The sequence below is a fragment of the Taurulus bubalis genome, assembly GCF_910589615.1.
Source record: "Taurulus bubalis genome assembly, chromosome: 16".
Taxonomy (NCBI): domain Eukaryota; kingdom Metazoa; phylum Chordata; class Actinopteri; order Perciformes; family Cottidae; genus Taurulus; species Taurulus bubalis.
Window position 1 is genome coordinate 19,789,271 of NC_136604.1, and position 24,701 is coordinate 19,813,971.

The 24,701-nt window shown below is 41.7% G+C and overlaps 1 protein-coding gene across 1 annotated transcript in view; it reads right to left on the reverse strand.

The window, feature by feature from the left end:
• The window catches only part of trappc9 (trafficking protein particle complex subunit 9), a gene marked incomplete at both ends in the record, with an annotated part of 158,179 nt that overhangs the window by 95,343 nt on the left and 38,135 nt on the right, over positions 1 to 24,701 (reverse strand). The window contains 3 exons of the mRNA XM_079232134.1: positions 5,390 to 5,508; positions 14,982 to 15,134; positions 22,804 to 22,967. Of these exons, the coding sequence (XP_079088260.1) occupies positions 5,390 to 5,508; positions 14,982 to 15,134; positions 22,804 to 22,967 (436 nt within the window). The remainder of the gene's footprint in view (positions 1 to 5,389; positions 5,509 to 14,981; positions 15,135 to 22,803; positions 22,968 to 24,701) is intronic.

Below are 24,701 nucleotides of genomic sequence, written 5' to 3' on the forward strand. Positions count from 1 at the left end.
GTGTGTGTGTGTGTGTGTGTGTGTGTGTGTGTGTGTGTGTGTGTGTGTGTGTGTGTGTGTGTGTGTGTGTGTGTGTGTGTGTGTGTTGTCTGCAGGCCAGGTTCTTTCTCACTGCACATAACCACAGACGCACTCTTCTTTGTTAAGAAAATGCTTACATCGGCTTTTCTGAAGTGTGATCTAATCTTCTCGTCAGCGCGTTTAGGGTAAATATCTCGCCGTGTGCACAGTGACTCGTTTAGCGTCGATCTAAAAACAATTTAAATAAAAGATCTAGTTGAAAATAATGGCACAAAAATATAACCAAACTTGGCTTGTTAAGGTCTCCAATTGTACGATTTATGATTACCAATGGATCAATACATGATGATGAATGATTGCAGTTTTCTTTGTCAACAGGTTTTGTGCACTTCTGCAATCATATGGCATCAGATCTTTATTGTGTGTGAAATGGTTTAAATAATCATTTATCAATATATACTGTATCATGACAGGAGTGCATGATTATTTCATTATCGATTATATTGATTAATCCTTGAATTAAGTTATTGTTGTCAATGTTTCTATTGCTTTAGTCTATTACATGTTATTAAATAGTAAAACCAAAAGTCAAAAAACTTTAAAAAAAGGTGACCTATTCACATTACTTCGTCTATCCAAAAGATATTCAATATACAAGTATACCAAACATATGAAAGCAGAAAATCTTTGCAACTATTCCTCAGTGTTCCAGAGGAAAACGACCGACTGAAAGACCTCTGAACGTCTCCGAGAGAGCCGTTAAAGATATTATTACTGCAGTAATATCTCACCAATGACCACCTAAAATGGAACAATTTCATTTCGTATTTGGCTCGGTTAAGAGGTGCACGTCATATAGAAAAAGAAGAAAGAAAAAGTGACGCTGGATAGAGGCAAAAACAGCAACAGCCCCGTCGTTCCCATTTTGCTCTCCAGCCTCAGAGGAACACATTCATCTACATCCTCACACCAATCTCTAAATCGCAATAACATGGCATTATTGCACTGGATGCAGCTTTGCAGACATGTGGCGTTTTGAAGATAATTGCAGTGCGTGTCTGAGGAGCCTCCCAGTTATAGATGTTTGACCAGTCAGCAGCTCATATTATATCTATTATTATATTTTATTTGCCGGTCACATTCACAAGTGAGATATAAAGCTTATATTGTAATTCGTTCTCATGCACGCTGCTCAGGGTTGTCGCGCTGACCGCCCAGAGGTCACCTTGATGTGCGTTGCGATGCGTTCATGCATCCTCCTCAGTAAAAATGGGTTTTGGGGCGAAGGTGAATTATAACGGTGTCGCGATGTGTTCAAATTCAATGTAAAAATAAGTTTTAAACAGCTGTTTGAGGGAATAGCGACCAGTTCAACGTTAGCTAGACGCAGCTATAAAATGAACGCTACCAATGCAAAGATTCTCTCTCATCAAAGCAAGAATCTAAATAAAAACACAGTTCACCCAATGTCATAATCATTCAAATTGTGTGTTTGTATGTGAATTGCCACGATAGATGACCGTAGGTAATGAAGTAAAGGATAACGCTGAGAACTGTCAAAATAGTTTTCGGGGACGGTTTCCAAGGCGGTGGTAAAGATGCACCTGAAATGCCCTCGATGACGTCTGTCCTGTGGAGACGGGCTAAAAAGAGAGAGCACCATGCGGCATCACGCTGACCTGAGGCCAGTCCCAACGGTGGGATTCCTGTGCCCCCCTTTCCTTTCTCTGACTCCCAGCCTGCCACTCATGTCACCCCTCACATGTCACCCCATGCATTATCCTCTGAAGTGGCCGTTTCAGTCACGTGCACGGACGATCACGGCTCCTTGCAGACACACAATCAAATCGCCACGGCGCTCCCACTGAGGACAGGCGGGTGGGAATGAGGCGTGAAGCCGTGCAAAACCGGCACGCGTGAGCGGCCAGACCTCCAGATCGTACCCTGACAGCACACGCATTCGTCAAAAGCCCGCAGGCGATCCCGAGTCCACTGGGGTAAAAAGAAGAAAATAAACGGGTGCGAAGATTGAGCGATGAAAGGTCGGCGGGATAAACATGTTGACTCCTCCTGTGCCGATTACAGATCAGTCGTGATTGATTGCGCTTGCTCAGTCGGCGAGCTCGAGTGTACATCCCAATGACTGCCGGTGCCAAAATAGCCGCGTAGATACAACAATATATAGAAAAAGGTCTGTTGAAAATCAAGCCTGAGCAATACTCATGAACACTTTTGGTTTCGGGGGTGAAAAATAGCCAGATTCCCATTTGATTGTCCAACGACATGCGCGGGACCACCCCGTTGCTGCTGCTGCCTGCCAGTTTGGCAGGAAGGTTTTCAATTTCCTATGCATCTGTCCATCCGTCCCACGAGGCCAAAATCAGTTATTAGCAGCTAATATACATTCTCTCTCGTTCTATCACGCACACACAGAGAGAAAAATCAAGACCCACACACCACTCGTGGCATTGCTTGTACGAAAAGCACCCTAACGTATGCAGCGACACGGCTCGGAAAAAAAGGCGGCAATAAGAGAGCTTGAACGGTTCACGCCGATGTCGGCGAGCCACATATCAGCACTAGAGACTCAGACAGGTGAGAGAACGAAGAAATTTGGAAGGAAAAGTGTTGCTGGCACTGACTAATCAGCCGTCCAGTAGCAACCAGCCAGGAGACAAGAGGGTTGATATTGGACGATTGCGTTCAGCGGCAATTTTTTTTTTTACGTACAATGCCAGAGTTTTTAGAATTACTGCGGACAGCTGGTTCGGTCTAAGTTGACTCCCCGGCGAGCCCAAGCATCAAGGGGAATTTTTTAAAAAAAATAGAGAATTTTTTTTTAAAGATTTTTTTTTTGTACAAGGAAAATGTGTGAAAAGGTGTAAGATAAGTGGCACAGTGCTTTCCTGTGTCTTGCTTGCCACCTGCTGATAAAAATTGATGGGGGTTAGCCTCGAAGGTTAGCGACAACTTCCAGGCTCACTCACTGACGTTTAACGGTTAAAGTCAATTTTTTAAAAAGGTGGCCTTTAATTGAAATTCTGTGGAGGGACGCCGATTTCCGTCTCCTGCAGGACGGTCTCAAATGTCACACGACAAACTCCCAACCTTCATGGCTTTAGGGGGCTTTCACAAACGAGGTCCAAAGATGGATCATTTTATGGCGATTGACTGGCGAATCCGTCTAATATCGCGTCGATCATACAGTGTTTGTACACTGTGGGTTTGAGTGAAACCGCTAAAAAAAAAACAATACCGCCCATAACAACAATGACTCATTCAGCCGGAAAACCCAAGAATACATTCACGGCAGAAAGCAGTCAAATCTGTGGCAAGGCTGCTGTGGAGCACACAGTGAAATGAATCACCCCGGTGTCTGTACTCTATGGCCAACAGCTACAGAAATGAAAAGGCGAAGGAGCGCACGTCATCAAAAAAAACTGCTTTTAAGCGAGCTGCTCGCAGGACAAGAGCCTTGGTGTAATTGGCTTTACTTTAACTATGGTTCCAACACCTGAACTCTTCTATGAAAGTCAGAGCTGCCAGTCAAACGCTGCCGCTAATAAGCCTAACCACTGATTAAAATGCCCAACTTGCCCTTAACAATGGCTGCTGCTTCTTCCCTTCCTTGCTGAAAAGGTAGTGGTTATGCAAAGCATCCAAAGGGGAGAGGATTGTGCTTTTTACCTGTTGTGTTGCTGTTCAGCATGAGGAGGATTTGTCAGTACAGTACATACAACACACACACACACACACACACGGCTGGATTTGCTCTTCACAGTGGTCAGAGTCTCTGATACCCATCAAGGATTAACGTTCATAAATCTGTTGAGGAAATATTACCGAAACGAAGGAGAGTTTTTCCTCTGTATCGACAGTAATCCAGGTGCGTTCTGTCTGCGCGGCTCACATACTTTCTCCCTAGAAGCTCAAAGTAAAGCTCGGCACATCGCGAGCCTCTGCAGTCGTGGAGTGAATTGATGAAACTCGAGAACTTAAATCAACTTTATTTTCATCAAGGCCTCCCCCTTCCCGTCCGAACCAGTGTGCAAAAGCTGTAATTCTCCTTTAACTATGCACACAAGCACACGCTTTTACTGTATTTCCCCTCCGTTTGAAAACATTTCCACTCACACCATTAACGGTAAAACATATTTGTGTTACTTTTAAAATGAGGCTATCTAGATTTCTACAAAAGATGGTTGATATTTTGCAATGGAAAAAAAATGGTTTTAGGTTTTTTAAATGCATAAAAGAACCACATAAATGTGTTGATTGCATCAAGGCCTTTTCATTTATTCATATGATTCTCTTGAGGTTCATTTTACCATTTTTTTTATTGAAATCGAGGGCTATACTGACAAAGAAAAGGCCCAGAGGCCCACACCAAAAATATTAAAACATAGAACAATATTGTCATGGCTAAGAAAGCCCAACAAGGGAACCAAGAGGGAAACAAATTGGATGATAGATAATTGTTTTTTGTGTATTTTGGCCGAACAGATGCTTGCACTTCTTTGACTGAACAGCCGACATCCTCCCGTATTCTCTATAGACCATTAGTCATCCCCCTGTCAAACTTTTCTTAAGAAAGTCAAAAGAAAAGTTGACTGTCTGGAAGCACACCTCAACGTTAGCTACCAATGTTGTTTTCTCTCCTGATGATTCACAGAGGAGAGAGAGGAGTTACTTTTTCTTTCTTTCTTTTTAAAAGGCAACACGCTGGAGACACATCACTGGCAGTTTTTTGTCACCGTTGTGCTACAGATGACCCACAGCAGGTCGACTACCAGTCCGCCCATTTCTACCCCTCCGACATCCAAAAGTCCTCAACAAAACTCCTTCCCTGCTGATCATCTCTCTTTACTGCATCCGTCTTCACCTCGCCTTCTTCCATTCCCTGTCCCGCTATCTATTTTTCAACTTTACAGGCTTTTTTTTTGTGTGAATCTGCAAAGAGTGCAAAGGTTTTTTCTTTTTTGTTCCCTTCTCATTTCTATGTTGGAGCTCTGAGTCCTTATTCAAAGAGCAGGGTGCATCTGCAGCCAAGGTGAGACACCAGCCAAAAAACTATCTGTTCTTTTTATAGCAGAAGCAGCAATTTGGTGGAGACAATGCCGTATAGTTTTACCTCAGCTTTTTTTGCAAAGACATGCACACACTGCACAGGGTGTTCTTGGCATGAAGAGGGAGAGCAGCATCAGCAGAGAGGGTTAAAAAACCCAAACTGAGATATTCATTATCTGCAGAATAGGTGCAGCGAGACTGCACCAGCGTGAGAATTAATTATCCCAATGCTACAAGACAGAAAAAAAGAAAAAACAATGGGGCGATATGCACCTTACAGGTTATGCAATGCTTCATTCACCTTGATGTGGCTGTACTCTCCCTTGCCGGACTCACTGCCGAGCGACTTGTTCTCCGGCCGGGGTTTGAGGAGCTGTCGCAGCGGGCTGGAGATCGGCAGGCCCGTCACGCTGATCCCGTCTGAAACGACATAAAGGCATCACGGTCAGAGCGGAGCCAAGAGGGCGTCGCTGAACAGCAGCTAGCGGAGCGTGAAACCGCCCCTCGTTGTGAGACGTCAACAGGGGATATTTTGTTGTGGCGCAGTATTTTAATTACTTTTTTTCCTTCTTCCCTCCCCCCCCCTTATTAGTTGGTGATTTACCTGCATTTCCCAGAAGTGGCACGCTCTTCACAATTACTTGACGATCCCCAGGAAACAGCACCAGACTTCATACTTTCAATCAAAGGCAGGAGCATGTTATTGCTATATCATTTACTCTGTGTTTAAATGCATTGAATGCGTATACAATTGGATCTTTCTCTATTGCAATGTATGACTATGAGAGGCAGAATACACTCATTGACCCTTTTTCTAGACACCATCCCTGAACGGTGATTGTTCAATGATTGCTAAGGAATCATAGCTTGGCATCAACAGACCTGTTATGCTTTGGATTTCTACACAAGCAATAAGAGAATCCACGGTGCTGCAGAAATAGCCATACTTGGTATCTAGGGAGGTTTTTGTTTCTTTCAACAGTCAGTGCTCCTAAGCTACGAACTATGAGGCTCTATGTACCTCTAGCGGCAGTTTTGGACGTGACATGAACGGCATGTTAATTTGTGTTCGCTAAACTATAATTGCATATATATATATATATATATATATATATATATATATATATATATATATATATATATATATATATATATATATATATATATATATATATATATATTTTCAACATGAACTTCCTTCTTCACAGGAAATGTGCCACAACTGTGACAAACTTTCGGTTTCGCATTCTGATTTCTATAGGTTAGACATTTTATGAATATCATCTGTTTGTTTAGTTTTATTCATTTTGGTTGTGTGTGCTCTTCAAGTCTTGTCTATGAACCACGCATATATGTATGTATGCATATACTTGTATTTGAATGTGTGTATGTAAATATGTGTTTTTTACCATGTGTTCTAAATAAGTATTTTCATCATTATGATTACTTGCACTATTATTATCGAAATATATTGTATTCACTTAGTCTTGTAAACAGCATACTTGCAGTGCTGCCATCATAAGCATGTGAAGAAAAATCTGAGCGATGTTATATTTGTGACCTTGAGAGAAGCCGTGTGGACACAGGAGCAGCTGCACTACCAGCAGCTGCATACGGCACAACCACGGGGGCTGCTGCTCTCAACCCACTCAGACAATACTCAAAAAGTGACGCCCAGAGCCCAGACTCTGACGTCAAAGGAGTCATATCGCTCTCTGACGTCAGCGGAATCCAAAGCCCTGCAATTTCCCACAAGAGGGGGGACATTATCGGCCCGATGCCGCAGCAGCTCAGGCGATTGGCTTCACGAAAAAGACAGACACATTCACAGTCTATCAAGCTGTAACAACCACACGCCAGAGAGGTAAAATAGAGCCAGCTGGAGGAGCATTTTCTGTAGGAGAGAAAAAAAGACGGCTGTGCCGTCAAAATGTGGATTATGCAAAAGCTTAACCCTGACAACAGGTAAACAAGGAGGAAGTGTGGAGATTGTCTCAACAGCAAATTAATACAGCAAACTAGAGCAGATCAGAAGGAAAAATGATGAAACATAAAAAGAGGGGAAATTGGAAATAGCGGCGTGTTTTCCAATAATAGGCATAAAAAATGAAAAGCATAAGCTCTACTCGTTCCCTTATTAGATCCCAGCTATTTCTTTCGGATGCGGCCACAGAAAGTAAAATGTGAATAGAGCGAACAGGCGTCTTTCTTCTATTTGATAAATAACAACAGTCCGCCTTGGTAAACATGTCTGGCGGTATGATCTGCAGCGGCTGCGATTGATTCGATTTCAGCAGGTTTCACTCACGATTGTCAAGCTTTTCGTCTTTCGGGACGCACAGCGCATAAACTGTGGCAAACTTCACCCACAGAGATTGCCGTCACTGCCCCGGTGACAACAATCTCCTCTTGTTATTGCCCCATTCTCTGTGTCCTGCTGCTAAACAGATTAGATGGGCATCTAGACGGACACTCAGAGTAGCAGAAAGGGAGAGCCCCCCCACCCCCCAAAAAAAATCCAGACAACGCTTTCAGACTTTATGAACTGCGTCTTTCATTACGGTGCGCAGACGGTTTCAGAAGATACCCGTGACTTGTTGTGTCCCGTGGCACCGAGACTGTGTGAGTAATGGGGGCTGTGATTAACGATGGCATTGCTCACAAGTCACAATCGCCCCCCCCCCCACCCCCCCTCACTCTTTATACCCTCCTTCCAATCAGTATCCGTCTAGTTCTCTGTCTAACCGTCTTCAGGGAGAATAGGGAGGAGTCAAGGTTTCCATCAGCGGTCAGATCGCTGCATTCCTCGCTTTTTCGTCATTTGTTTTTACGTAGAAATAAAAACCATTTTGTTCATTTTTGCAAATCCGTGCACACAATCAACCAATAAAAAGACTAATTCAAACCTAATACTCATAGGGAAGCTGATGGTACGGCCATGGTGATTCTTCCTCCGGCTGAGATTTGGGGAAGTTTATCCATGATAATCCACATGCATGCACTACACAGAGGTGAAAGGTCAATGGTGGTGACAATGGGGGTGGTGCAATTAAAGAAAATGGAGACAGGGCTGGTCAAAGGTTCAATTACAGTAGAGAAGCAATTGTAAAATAACAAATAAATACAAATCTTTCTTTTCCTTTTGTAGCGCAAGATCCTTTGTAGTTTAAGTAGTAAAATATAATAGAAAAAAAGCAATTTAACTACTTAAATCACTGTGCAGATATAGCAAGTGAACTACCAGCAAGCTACTGTGAAATGCAGTACAACTAGGAGTTTAATTACATGTAATTATTGACTCCCCAACACTGATTGCACAGGTCTGTATGTCATATGTGTGCATCTCTGCATTATCAGTCATGCTCACGTTTACGGGCCTTTTTCCTGGAAGACATATTGAGAAGATATGGAAAATATGACTTGTTACAGTGTCAACATTAGCACCCTGTTATAATATCCTGTGAAAGGAAGAATACATATAAAATATCAATCCCTGCTTGCCCTGAGCTGAATGTACAATTACGTGTTTTACAACGCGAGTTAAACCACTTTGACACATACTGCAGCTTCGGGGTTATTTCCGGGCATCAAATACTCCATTAATTTCTAAATGAATTTGTTAAACAACCAATTCAGCAGCAAATCAAGACATTACAGCGCAAACGTGCAGCGCCTCTTTCAAAACTAATATACCGAGCCGACACGTAGCGCCGAGACGGAGAGCGTCATTAAGCTTCTGTCTGTCGTACGGAGAGGGGGAGAGGAACGGGTCGGTGATATACAGAGACCTGAACGGAGGATTTCCGTCATTACAGAAAGCTAGTCGAGGACAACTGGAAGCTGCATGAAAGTCATCCATCAACAGCTGCTTTGTTCATCAGTAACACATGTCTGGCATGCAGAGAGTCACGTGACATTTGACTTGAGACAACAATGCAAAAGCTATTAATATGCGAACAGGTTTTTTTATTCTCATTTTACGGCTACTAATGTTACCCTTAACTTGAATATAACATGGAGACCTCAGAACTTCCGCACATTATCAGAGACCGTCGGGGTGCCTGGAAACAAGTCTTTCTTTCCTTTTGGTTTTCTGTTAATTGGGTTTCTGCAGGTTGCCCCCTTATCTTTGGTGGCTATCGCCGCTCATGTTAACGGCTCAGTATCTATCCATCTATTCCCCAACTAGCTGAAAATCCTGGAAGTGGAAAAACACCACTTCAATTTGCAAATAACGTAGGGTATGTTTCAAAATTACTATTGCAAACAATACAATATATGTTGTGATATCTTACTTGGGGAAAAATAATACAAAATGGATAGCTCAACGGATAAAATCAAGATGCGCCAGAGTGGGAGTAAAGCAGCAAAAAATAATATAGTTTATTATCTGTATTGAAGCCCTCTGTGACTCAAAGTAGGCTTTTGGAGATCTGATAGCTATTGAGCCAAAGACGCACAATGTTTACATGATTAACTTATTACTAGTACTCTTGTTAGCACTTCATTTTTGTATTACACTCATCGGCCAGATGCAATGTAATTTCATCCTGCTGTGCACGATAAAAAAAAAATTAAGTTTTCGATTCAAAATCTAGATTTTTTAAATGCAAATTTGACCAGACAATCAATGTCAGCTTTCAACACGTGGAACTTTTAAATACAAAGTATTATGGACACATTTTGGTTGGTACTCAAAAGTACTTGGGTTACGATAAGCAGCCATATTGGCAACAAGGTTGTTGTGTTTTTTTTTTTTTTCCCTGTCGAGAAAATACGAACCAGACTCCAGATTTTTAGAACAGTAAATATAATACCTTTCATGAAATGGCTATAGGTTGAAATATAACATTATTGACGTGAAGCAGAAATCTAACGTGAACATATCACAAGTCATTACTTTTAAAAAGTGTTCTTCGGAGCTAAAAGATGGCGTTTGTGTTGCAAGTTAAGTCATTTAAAACAAACTACACTAGTAGCACAGCAGTGGATTATCTCACTTGAATGAGGACAAACAATGAGAAGAAGAAACAATCCTCCCCGTCTCTTCAATTAAAAAAGGAGCTTGAATCTTCTTCTCCACCCGAGTCCTTTAATTAATATTGTTAGATGGGCACAATGTGTGTCTTTACTTGGTTTTGGAGGCAGACATTTCCTGTAGCACACGCCACGTCTTCAAAGACAACGTTAACGTCGGCGGTAGCACCGTCAACGGGGTACGGCGCTCACGCCATTTAATACGATAAAGCTCGCCAAGTCAAGGCCCATTAGTCCCGAGTGATGACGTCACTCCCTTCTGATCCTAAGTTAGGGCGTCGTGTTCTCAGGCCGGACTCAAAGTGAGGGACAAACTCTTCTCAGGATTAAATCAATGAGGCTCGGCTGGCTCTGAATGTTTCCTGTGGCTTTTGTCTGCTTTGCCCCTTCTGCCTCAGCTGAAACACAAAGGACATCGAGTGCAGAACTGCCAGGCAGCATTACAGTGGATTGGCGTTCTCCACATAGAGATACAGATTGATCCATACATAGCATATAATTAGTGAATAATTCCACGATTGATATGCGATATCACTCAACCTCTTGACAGGCGCGAAGCAACACTAATTCTCCACCTTCGGTTCAGCAGAGCAGTCAAATCTGAATCGTGGTCATGTGGTGGCTGCAAGTCATCTGTGCTTACAGTTATATTAAATATAGAGCGGCGCTGATGTAACACAATGTACCCGCAGCAAACACATCAGAGAGACTCCGACACACACACACACACACACACACACACACACACAACACAAGCTGTGAGCCATCATCTATCCTCAGGCTGTGGAGCTGGAAAAAGAGAAGGCGTGAAAGAGGAACAGACAGAAGAAATAATAGTGTGTGTATATGTGTGTGTGTGTGTGTGTGTGTGTGTGTGTGTGTGTGTGTGTGTGTGTGTGTGTGTGTGTGTGTGTGTGTGTGTGAAGAGGCGGGCCGCCGCGGACGTTGGAGAAAACAAACATGACTTTCACTCAGGAGACCGCCGTTCGTGTCCAAGTCAAAGTTACCGGTCACATGACAAACGTAGCTGCTATGCAAGAAAAAAACCTAAAAACTAATTACACATGACCTACATTGACTATCTGACAATGTAGGTCATTATCACAAGATAATGTATTTTTTTTCATATACAAACTGAAATGTAAAAATTACAATGTGTAGTTTCCCCTCGAGTTATGTTCTAAACCAAGCTAAACCCCTGCTGGCTTCATATTTAGCATATAAACATCTAATCTAACTTTCGACAAGAAAACAAGTAAGCAAATGTCTCAAAATGTACTTTATGCAATTCATATTTTGCAAAAAAGACTGTTGCCATGTGTCCATATCCTCTGGGCCACTTTTACCTTCAAATAAAGTTTAATTCTTTACTTTCACAGCTTCCACTCAAAATAAATGCTGAATTATAACCACATCTTCTCCAGGTGGTGGTGTGAGTGGTTCACTAATAGCAGGCTTGGCAGCAGCTCCTTTCTCGGTGTCTAGTTTTCTTGAGAAAGATATGGAACCCAAAGAAAAGTCTCCCAATGGTTAGACCAAGTGACTTGCATCGTAACTCAGTGCCATTGGTACAAGGTCCGGTGTGTGTGAACGCTTGAATGAGAGACAGATTGTAAAGTAATTCCAATAAAAGCGCCATATAAATGCAGTCCATTTACCACCCATTCCTTGGTGCTGTGACGAAATCCATCAATTTGAGACTACCGATTTGTTGGCAATGGTTAAGTATGAAGAGAGATAGAGATATATATATATATATATATATATATATATATATATATATATATATATATATATATATATATATATGTATTGTGTTGCTATGTTCAGTCTCTACAACAATGACAGGCATCGTTCTTCAATATTTGTTTTTGTGCATTTAAGATCAGTGCTTGACTGAAGACAATTAGTGTATTTTTTTTAATGCACTAATTGTGAATAACTTCAGGTAAATTGTTCTACTAAAAAGGTTTTTAAAAATATTGTCAATGTTTAAAAAAAAAAAGAAACCTGGCACAATCATCAACAGTCTCACCCCTGATGTCATTGCATTGGAAGTAGAGTCAGTACTCAGACAATAAAATGGAACATCTTGCTACGGTTTAATTAATTTTCAGTACAACATGGCCTGAATTAATTACTTGTTCATATCTACGCTGATAAAATATTTGTTTCTGCTGCAATATGACTGCATATGTCTGAATCCCTGCAATACATTAATGTTCATTCTGTGTGTGGCTGTAGAGGTCTCACAATGTTTTATGATGCTTTAGGTTGCAAACATATTCTGTATTGTAAAAAAGTTAAAAGAAAAGTTCAAAAAAATACGCTTCTTTGTTGTGTTGATAAAAGTTTAAAATAATAAATAATAGCTAGTCTTCACTGGACTTGACTGCCGGTTTCAGAGAAATAGTTTCTGAACTTAATAACCCGTAAAATAACCACCAGTCGTCAAGGAGGAGTATGCTAGGATTTTATCGATTTTACTACTACGATCAATACTCCTTGACGGGGGGCCATGCTCCTCTTAGCCACAATGAGCTAACAAGGGTTTTAAGATATGTGGCAAACTAAGATAAACAGCTTTTTTCAGCTCGTCTCGTAAAAGTTCACTCTTAGACGAGCTCGTGCTGCACAGTGCTTGTGTACAACATTGCACCGGTGGATTAGAGTAAGAGAAAATGTGCTTTTCTCTGCTTTTATGCTCGTGGAACAGGTGTATTGATTAAGTATTGGCTGTTTTGCTGCACTGTCGGTGAAGAGCATAGTTAGAGGAGCTCAGCCCGGACACGGACAGCAGAGGAGATAATGAATTCTGAAAAAAGAACCCAAAACATCAGAGTGTATTCATAATACGGTCGCTAATTAAGCCCAGAAGCCCGTTTGATTTCCTGGTTTCGGTGACCGTACAAGTCATGTTGTTGTAACAATGCGTTTCACTCATGGTACTATGTGGCGACATTAAAGTGTATATGTGACTATGTGTGCTGGAAGCATCAGTTGAGCCGAATCAAGACGTTTGATGAGCAACGATGGAACAATTTGGTAATCTTCCAGGCGCAGAAAGCAAAACTGTCGTCATGCAAATAAGTTCATGAGCGCACTAACACCACATTATTAATGTGATTTTGTTAATGCATTAGAGTGGTGGATAGCATCAAATGTGTTCAGCGAAAACCGCATCCCATAATGTCACCATAACAACTGAATTCAGAGCTGCCGTTTGGACCACGTCTTATCTCCTTAATTCAGGGCCCCCAATTATTGCTCGGCTAATTAAAACATTGAAACAGTATCGCAGAAATGACCTCATGAGGAGAGCGGCGCCGGGGCCGAGATAAACACGCAGTATTGTATGTGTTTACTTCCCCAGTCATCTGAATCCACACACACACAAACACACAAGCGCACACAAAGTTAAGTCTCTGTGGCGCAGGAGCAGTATTCATAATTATTAATATTTATAAGCCCACAGACTCGGCGGTGGAGAGGTTCCACGGTTTTGAAGGAGGCGGCGCAGAGGCGAGCGAGGCAGAAATGAAAGCGGGGCAGAGCGCGAGCGACGAGAAAGAGCGGAGAAGGAACGCGATGAAGGGGCTTTGAGGTCGAGGAGAAGGTCAGACTATATTCCTTTTTAAAACAGGAATTAGAAGAGAGGAAATTGGCCAGATGAAGTGAGGAAGCCAGGAGCTAGGAGAGAAATGGAGGTGAGGAGACCTGAAGACCTCTGTCCTATTACGGCTGAATCTTAAACAAGGACGCTCAAATCCCTGTAATGCAGAGGGCTCCGTGTGCGGCGACGCCTTAACACGCATTTCTGCAGCCAACACGTGCACAGCGTCAGCTTTGAGGCAATCCAAGGAAAAAAAGGTTAAAAAAAACACTAGAACTAAATCAATGCGGTCTACAACAGACCTGCAATAACTCATACCTTCATGGAGGCATCGTACATCTGGGTTCTGGAGTATTGACTCAACTTTATGGTCACTTTGAAGAAGTTTGTGGTGCTGGTAAACTCTAATATTATGTTCTTTGTAGAAAATAACATAAAACACATCAATGAAGATGTATTCATGATTATTGAATACATTTTCAAGGTGAGAGAAAAGTTTCAAGGTAATGCAGCTGAACATTCGTGACTAGATGGTGAAGTTGAAACTTTTGAATGAATAATTTCATACAAATATTGATTAACTACGTGAACTCGTATTATTATTACATGATCGGTTAACAAGACTTATTCTGCAGCCATGTTAGCGACTATGTCAGGCTGTTCTACTGCACAGCAGTGTTTTGAGCTAAATGCTAACATCAGCGTGCTAAAAACAATGCTTACGTAAACATGATTTTTAATTACCTGCGTTTCCTTTTGGTTCAGTTTGGAACGAATCACGAGCATCAATGTCCTCTTTTGGGAAAGTTTAATTTCTTTTAACAGGTATAATGTTAACCATGTTCAGCACCTGAGTTTAGCATGTTAGCATGATCATATTTTTGCTAATTAGCACGAAACACAAAGTCAAACTGGGGTGGAATGTTTTTAGTGAAGCCAGAAATTTTTAGTTGGAAGATCTGGACAAAAATGTTATACAATTCCTCCTGAGGGGGACTTGTCTGTACCAACATGTCGGCAATGCATGAACTAGTTGACAAAACATCTCACTCTGTACCGCCAATGTCAAACTGCTTGTGGCGTTGACCACATATGGCAATCTATGTGGCTCAAAACATGTGACACCCATTCAGTAAACGGTGAGCTTTTGAAAACACATTTAGAGTGACAGTTTCTGAATTGAATTCACTCTTGCAGTGATGGGCAGGCATAGACTTGCAGATGGCCGTCTTTGTCCACTCACCGTCATTGAGGTCCTGCAGCAGGCTCTCCTGACCGGAGAAGTCCAGCTTGACTTTGATGTTGACAGTCAGTGTCACGGCCTGGCCAGACTTTAGAGGCAGGCGAGATAAAGCGTCCTCCAGGTCCCAGCTCAGAAACTCCCCGAACACTTTCTCTGCACACACAGAAGGGAGATGAAGGCAGATTAAAAACAAACAAATGAAATAAAAAAAAACAGAATTACAAGGCGATGATACCTGCTGGGATAAAAGACGGCAAAGACTTGCCAAGCTTGTGTTAATGTTTCTGGACGCAACGAAAAAAATATGACACTGCTGTGTGCCTCGTAATCACCCAAAGGCAATTTGCACATGAGCAGTTAGCTCGCTGCAAGTAGCGCGTCGCTAAGGAAGCCGTGCTACTACGACGTTTCCTTTGCAAAACGCTTTCCAGGGCAACAAAGCTGCTGATTGGCTCCGAGTCCTTTGGATACTGTATGCCTCCAACCCCGTTTTCTACCTGAAACGAATGAGTCAGCTGCATCCACTTCAGCCAGCAGCATCAAATGAATGACACATCACCTGAATAAAGCCTGCGTTCCGCCTGTGCAGGTGAGCCGTTCCTGCTCTCAGGGATTGCAGGAACAGCAAGCGGGCGGATTTTAAGAGAAGGGGAGATGAAAGTTCACAGTAGGAACAACAGTTTACACGTCGGCGCTTGATTCATAACCAAAGCCTCTAAAATCCTCTAAGTGGATGTGAATGGAGGTGGCATTAAATAAAGATTTTGTGAATAACGCTGCACTTTAAATATTCATAAACTCCAGAGCTCCGTGCACTGAATTAAAAAGAGAGAGAGAAGGGGAGAGCGAGGCATTGGGGAAATGATGTAAAAAGAAATGGGATTGGAGAAGAAAAAACATTCACTCGAATATGCAACACCGGGCCTTGCAGTTCAACAGGTAGCCGGCCAGGATTGTGGATGACACATTATTATCGTCACACTACTAAACTATGAGTCACAAGAAATGACAGCCTCAATGACTGTCGAGATGTCTTTCATGCATTATTAAAAAATATTAGCCGGAGACATTCTTACTCTTGGAAATACAGATACAAAACCACCTTCTGTTTAAGGCACCGTCTGTCGGGAGCACTTAGGTTTTAACATTTTCATCCTTTCTGGCCGTGACTACCCGGCGTTTCTTTCTCTCACAATAATCCACCTGTCGGGGAATAAAGCGTAGAGGTGTTGCGGGAGAGCTAAGAACTAAATAACAGGCATCTGTCACAAATCAGGACCAATCACAGAAATTGCAGTCGGTTATTGTGAAATTTTGATTCACTACAATTGCACGAATTGTAGATTGTCAGATTGAAGACCCGGGAGCCACCGAACACCCGAGTAAAAAGCTAATTAGGGTACAAAAGGCTCTGGGTGCGTCCAATTAAAGCAATCAATAGTGTTAACCGTCAACAGTAGAAACATCCGGTACCTTCACTGTCAAACATCGGTGTCATCATCAGTGGCGGGGAGACCAGACTGACAGCCTTAACAGGTCAAAATCATGCTGTCGGTTAACGGTTAAACAGTTTACAACCCGAATAACGAGGAAACTGATGCATTCAAATGAGAAAGACAGAAAGACGGCACAGGCAGCCGTCAGCCAGCTCTGCTCAAAATCAGTGAAGCAATGATAATCCTCCATTTTCCTTTCTTCTTTTTTTTTTTTTTGCATGGGCTGCACAGTGGAAAGTGTTTGGTCCTTATCCAGACATTTGATATGAATCCACATAAGTGTTGTGGAGAACAATTGAGCCGAGCTGATGTTCATATCCACAGAGGAGCAATGCGGTGGCAGTGATGAACAGAAGATCTGATGGCAGCTTATTTTCTGCTATTCAGAGACCAACTCCGCTTATGTAAATGCCATAAAATAGATTACGGTATGAAGAGTTTGTTTTGTTCTCCAAGTTTTTTTGGAGAAACTGATCTGCCATCTCATGCCATGATGGCTGAGCTGTACCAGAAAGAGTAATGACTGTTTGTTTTGCCGCAGATGTCTTCCTATTGTGACTCTTCATCTTTTATTCATTCACTTCCCTCAGAAAGAGCGGAGGGGCTTCAGAGAGGCTCAACGGTGGCCTTTCTGCAGCTACTAGCGGGTTATAACTCTGGAGGCGCAGGCAGGTGGGGACAAGGTGATTTGATGACCTCCTGTCGCCTTGGTGCTGCTGTTTGACATCGGCGGTTCAATCCCCGGCTCCGCTAGCCCATGTCGCTGCGTCCTTGAGCAAGACTCTTAACCCTAAATTGCTCCCGTCGCTGCGCCTACGGTGTATGAATGGTTGATAATCTGACGTGGCACCTTGCATGGTAGCTCCTCTCATCAGTGGGTGAAAGGGTGAATGATGTCATGTAGTGTTAAAGCACTTTGAGTGGTCGGAAGACTAGGAAAGCGCCATACAAGTACAGGTTATGTACATGCAGAGACTATTTTAGGAAGGGCAAAACAAAACAAATGCATTATGAATGATGGTAATTGCTTTTAAACTGTTTTTCAGGGTTAAAAGTGTGAATGAAATGTGTGTGAAATATATATATTTTTGTTTTTCTTCTTTATATCGAATTCTCATTTAATTGATAAGAATTTAGGATAGGAATATGAAGGCATTATGTTTCTACCTATACCTTTAAAGTCTCTTTTTGTTTTGTATATTAGATTGTGGTTTTACTTATACAATTCAGTTTATTTTGCATAGCCCAAAATCACATATTTGCCTCGGAAGGCTTTACAATCTTTACACATACATAACATCCCTGTCCCGGGACCTCATACTCTTGTATTGTCAGAATCAGAAACCGTTTATTTGCCAGGAATCTTTACACAAACGAGGATTTTTTCTAGGCGGAAGGTGCATACATTAGACGCAAGACAAACAACAATCAAATTGTATGTAATGATTGACTGAATAAAACAAACACAAAAATAATGGTCGCAAGAAAATCTAAGTGAACAAAACTACACAGCCGGTGCAGTGGACTGAAGTTAATCTGTTTCACTTCATTTCCCACTAATAAACTGGTATTGGTAACTGGAATGTTCAGAGTGAATTTGCACATCACAAATCACTGTTGTTGGACTCCAGCCAAGTGACTTGACATGAAAAGACCCATGTAGGTGAGTGTGAAGCACTTTGCAAAGTCTGTTTGATACAAGTGAAGAATTGAGGAATCATTGATAACTAATATCATAAAAAATAAGAGAGAAACTAACGATGACTGCTGCTCTGGAATTGTACAAGAAATTGAAAGAAATTGGTCAAATTGAGGAGGCACGAGTGTCGATATGCACGCGGCTGTTGAAGGGCAAGTCTACGTCTACTTATGGTTAAATATGAGCGCATATTGATTGAGATTATTATCAATTAACAGTTAAAGGGTTACGGTGATGTTATCTCAAGAATGTCAAGCAAATAACATTTAGAAGGATAATTGGAGTCCAGCTGTATCCATCCAGACCCCACCTTTAAATAGCACCATGTTAAGTGGACGATTCCTCATCATTAACGGAATGAAGTGGCTAAACACCAGTAAAAATGTGATTGACCTGATTAAAAATACATACTCGTTAAATTGTGGAATTTCTTCAAGGACGAGGCCTATTTAAAAGCAGGTTTCACAAGTTGTGGCAACCAAGAAAAGAGAACATAAAAGATGAATAGGGAGGAGACTTGTATGATCAATTGCACTGCAATGCAATTAGCAGGTTGGGTTGCATAATTTCAACAGAGGCTTCAACAGAGACAGGAAACGTAAGCTGCAACGTGGCTGCAGAAGCAAAGCACACTCTGATGTGTGCAAGTCATCAAACTGGGAACAACACCCTGCGAGTACTGGTGCTTTGAAAAAGGAAGCTCATCTACCAGCAGCTTTCTGGGGGTCACTGGTTAGCGTTAAACAGAAGGCACTCTTCCATCTCCACTGTTTCCATGCTGGCTACAAGTCAAATAAAGCTTTTAACAATCATTTCCTCCTCCTCTTCCTCCTCTTCCTCCTACCCAACTCACAATCTTCCCAAATACACACATCCTCCCTCAATATTGCCGTCTTGCCCGTGGGTGGTACACGGTGGACTGTGTACCAGCCTTGAACGTAATCTTCTCAAATTACCAACCGTTTACTACTGAAATCCCATTTAGTCATTTCTTTTTGCAATCAAAAGTGATGTCTTAATTTAATATTATTTCTTTTGTGTTTGTTTGTTTTAAGACTACATTGACTTTGCTGTAACTATTATGTTTTTCATTCGGTTAGTGGAAATAACCGAGGGGATAAGTGAGCTTTTCAACCCGATTGTGATATCTTAAACTAAAACATCTTAATGACACATAGGTGATGTTTTTCTTCTGATAATTTATTCAGGGAGTGCAGTTAGTGACACCCAATGGGTAGCGAGGAGAAATTTCTTAATTTCTTAAATAACCTTTGTGGTAAGAGTGCATCCTGGAAACGTCGTCACTAAATACAACCACTTAAGCATCAAACACCATCACGGACAGCCTTTAGAACCAAAGTGAAACCCAGATTAAATTTAAAAAACATGACTCCTGTGACTCCAGACGGAAGCTGGTCTGACATTAAAATGGCCTTCAAAGGTCTCACAGCTCAGATGTGGTCTATTTAATTGCTTACAGGGGTTCTTTCTTTGTACCGTAATGAAGCGCACACCGAAAGAAATGAGGAGGGAATCTTGACTGCTGTCATGACGCCACAATTAAATGAAAAATACACATTGTTGTTTTGGGTACAATATGTGCTTGAATACTTCCAACATTACAAAACAAGATGTAAAAAAAAGATCTTTATACTTGATAAGAATCACTGCTGTACCCCTCTTCATATTTTCATGTGGTGCATTATAATGATAAAGTTAAGACTCATTAATAACAATTGTATTTTATTACTTTTAAGACTGGTTTGGTGTGTATCAGAAATCCAAAACAGCCAAAACAATACCGATTACAAAGGTAGAGAGAGTCTTGGTTGGTGACCACTGAGTTTTACTTTCTGTAAAATGCGGGTTATAAAAAGCGCAACCCTTTTATACGCTGCAGCTACTAAATTGAAAGAAAAAGTCGTATTTAATCAAAAACAGGCCGCGACAGTTTATAATATATATATTGGCTGCTGCTGCTGAGGGGAGCCTGTTTTACAGTGAGAACACTTGTGAAGGGGATTTGGGAATATCTCACGTGAATTTTGTACGTCTCTGCAACTGCTGCTAAATTTAGAATGGGAAAAATCCACAAATCACCGCAAGGGTCAAAGTATCGGCTTATAACCGAATTTTACGGTATATACTTTGTTTTTTAGATGTTTTACACAAGTCAATTTAAATGACTTTGTGCTTGCATATTTTTTGTCGTAATTAATGGAAGTATATTGTAAAAGCTAGAGTTAAGTCTCATATTATATCATATTTTCCGAATACAATGATTCAAGGATATTCATTCAAGGTTAAGGTGTCTTTGAGGGAAAGCTGAGATGAGGCGTTTCGTTTTCAGGTCTAGGGAAGTCATTTACTTTTGCTTGTTTACCCAACAAACAAACAAACAAAAGAGCACTGCCTTGGAGGCTGTGTTTGCAGCCTGAATCATTTCCAGCCAGCACAACAAAGGCTCATTTCAAAGAGAACTCCTGTTAACTGGAGAGACTACAATGTACCCTGTCCGGCCAGCAGGGAGCAGAGTGTGCTAGAGGCAGGGAGACTGAGAGAGACCGTTAGTCACTGGATGAGTGTCAAATCCCAGGCTATTGCAATTAAGAGTTCTGTACTAGTTAGCACTGACAGGCAAATTATTATTCACCTTGAGCGAGGTCTTGATGGAGCTTTTGTGCAGAAGTTCCCAGGCAACAAGCAAGACTCAGTAATTATCTCACCACGGTGTCATTGGGTCATTAACTCTACAACAGGGCTGGTCAGCAAAATATCCCCCCCATCTCTACACAAGAGACAGAAAATGCATAAAAAGTGAGAAAAATACACAACTTAGCAGTGTCAGGCCCGGTAAGACAGCATCTATGAGCGTTAACTCTTGGACGGAGGATATGCTAGTGTGGCTCGTCTTCAATTAAACACAGAACCCTTAGGCTATTTTGGAAATGTCAGATCCATTCCATACTGGCCTGCAGACACTTCTCCTCTGCTCATCACAGTGTGGTCGAACTGCTGCTGAGAGCAAGGGTATGATTGCTTCATTCTGAATCTACTGCTTTTTTTTAAAAGGTGGAATAAGAGGAAATACAGCACTAGCTTCTCCGTACGTTTCAATAGTTTGAGATTTGCAGGTCAAAAACCTTTGTTGAAATGGTTCCTGACAAAGTGCATCAAGCGATACGTCTGGTGTATGTATAAAGATAACGGTTAAAAGGACAGGTGCACTGTTATACCCTCAACTGGTGCCTCAGCAATACTGCACATCAGTATGGGCGATGATATCGGCTGCTTGTAGCAGCTTTACTTTGTCGTCCGATAAAGTAAATCAGTGACTCCCAATATTGTTTTTCAGCTGTAAAATGTGTACATGACTTGGTCACCGAATACATTTCTTTAAACAAAATGAAATATAAAATTGGCCAATGTTCGTTATCGAATTATTATGTGACGATAATATCTTCCTCATGGATTTAGTAAGATTCACACTCTTCTCTCCATCTTTGTATCAGCCATATGCAGAGTTGAGCTTTCTAGATTTAAACAAACGTTAATATACCGTAATACACTGTCTGTGGACCAAAGGAAGTCTACATTTCTGATTAAATTAACCACTAAGGGTAAAGTACAGAGATATACAACGCCAACATTATTATGAAGCTGAATGACACTACATCCAGTGGAATTCTGTCACAGAGACGTTTAAAATTCATTGTATAGACTTATTTTGTAATTACTGTTTATCACCTTGCTGGACTGCTGACCACAGGTAGCACCGGGCAAAGGGTTTCAAAGCATGATTTCTCCTTTATCTCATCATCAATAAAAATAAAATAGAGTGCAATATTTGGAAATGTTGCTGCCTATTTTAGTAGCACAGAGTGAGACAAAGACATAAAGCAAAATAGAGAGAGACAGCCCCTCAGAGTGAGAGGGACTGCAGAGATCTGAGGACCTGAGCAGGTGTTGAACAAAGACATGGAACACAGAGTGAAAAGCCACGGGGGGATGAAAGATGTGAAACGAAAGGCAACAGGTAGTGGCCTTCTGTTGTACTGCGGACACGGGGCCTGCAGCAGGATGGAGCAAAAACTCAGTGGGTGAAGTACATCAAAAAGTGTTCTGACTAGAAACAGCACTGATAGTACACATCAATGATTTGAAAACACCATTTGTTTTGCAGGTTTTCCCACATTCAATACATGCTAATTAGCTGCATAGTGGCATTGGCTCCTCTTTGAGCCCCTTTCAGTAAAGTTTTCAATGATGTCCTCATTTCTGTTGACATCCACGCCCTCAACATCCTCCTCTTCCTAGACCATTGCAGCCGTCATCCTGCTCTCCAGGATTCGAAGGCCTCTGCATCAAAAAGAACTGCACTCAACAGATCATACTTCATATCCCAACGCAACTCTGGTCACATCCACAAGGTGTACCCCAAGGTGCCGTACTCGGCCCCCTTCGACATCTATATCCTCCTTTTCAGATTATCCACCATTTCAACCTAGACTTCCACTGCGATGCTGACGACACCCAGATATACCTCAACACTCTCCCACATCGACTCCTGCCTGCCAGAAAAAGCAGGGTTAAAAGACAATGGTTAGTCAAAAGCCAGGGTACTAACCTTTGGTGGTGATAATCTTAGAGGTGAGCTCCAGAGTCTCGATGTCCTCAGATCCAATGTTCTCCAAGGTGATGGCCAGCTGCTGGGTCTCTCCATTAAAAAGCTGGACGGACACAGAGCTGGACAGTTCCTCTTTGGACGTTGGCTGAGCTATGTGGGCTGACCTGTTTGGGTTTGTGGAAGAGGAAGAACTTGTCAGTTATGATTCAAAGTCAAATGTTCTCATTTTCTTGAGGCGTCAACACGAATTAATACAATAACTCAAGTGATCTAAAAAGCCTGTCATGGCAAAGGCAAGTTTGATGTGGCTTGATAAGATGCAAACAGTTCCATTATACTTCTATCATGATTTTCAATTCCAAAAGCATAAATCAACTATAGATGTGTGAAGACCGATCCTCCTGTACATGCTCTCTCTGACATTTTAATGAAAATGATAAGTGCTTCTTGGAATCTCATTAGCTGGAGCGTCATTTGTTGATGGTTTCTTCCATGCAGTGGGGAGTCTTGGTGAATGATTTGTGTGTTTTGCCATTAAACCTCATTTGGGTGGTAATGTAACATGTTTGTGACTGAATTTGTGGATAACTAGATCATATCAGCGATATATGAAAAGATGTCCCTCACCAATGGCCACAAGCATCGTTTCATATATGTTATGAATCAGTGGATTGTGCACAGCATTGACGAAGGACACACTGGGTGAATGATGAAATGTTTGTTTTGCAGCACAGCGTGCACAGTGTACAGCATATAGACCCCTTCCACAATTAATATAATAGTCATTTAAAAGAGTAAATCCACACAGAGTCACATAAAAAAAGAGAGAACTGCTCATCCACTTTTGAGAATAGTGTGTCTTGTATTTCTGGTCGAATTACATCATAGCAAAGTATTTGAATCAGCTGTCGGGAAGCAAAACGCCTGCAGCTGATGCTTGGCGTTGGCATCTGTTTTTGTGAAGCAATGCAAATACTGGAGCACAAGGGGATGTACAAGATTATGAAAGATCAATGCAGGTGTTTTCTCCGACTTTAGCATACCTCATTACACATGCACACGTGCATAACTTCAAATGCAACAAACTCTGCCTGAGGCGAGAATTACAATGCCAGTCATCGACACCTGCTTATGTGGGGGTTTGTTTCCGAGCAGTAGAGACAGTAAGGTCAACACTAAAATAATTCCGCAAAATGTTTCTGACATTTCCAATGCATTATGCAAGTTATAATACGGCTACATTCAAAAGGTAGACCTATGCACTCTATAAATGTTAGAAATAATTCAAGCTAATATTTTAACACCGTTAGTAAGAAAGCAGCTTTGCGCTGCAGGGGAAAAGATATTGGAAAAGTCAATGAGGCACCTCTTCAACTGAGGTCGAAGCAGAAGGTCTACTTGTGGACCCAGTGAGAGCGCCGCAGAGACCACGAAACGTATCGCATTTGTATTCTATTCGCTTCATGCATCTGCAACGGTACTCTTCCAACGCTGGAGAATAAAAAGATTTTCCACATCAAAAGCTGCTGAAGTGCTGTACTTACAGGCATGACCTAAATAGTGGATTTTTCAGCAGCTCCGCTGTCAGAATGATTTACAACACTCCAGCAGGGCGCTTTACAAGTAGTAATTTAACCCATGCTTTCTCCTTTTGTGTTTCCTACTTTTACCGCATTGGAAATGTCATCTCACCTGACAGGATGTACATGAAAACAAATTAACCTGCTGCTCTGACGTTGGAATTGACAAACAACTGCGGCCATTTCTGGCATAGGAGAAACGCTCCGTTACAAATGTCATCAGTTTTCTTTCAAGTTGTCCAGCCAAGGTTTGGGTCCGTCGAGTGTTTCAATGCACAGGAGACTGGGCAGTGTTTGAGTTGAATGTGCAATATGTAC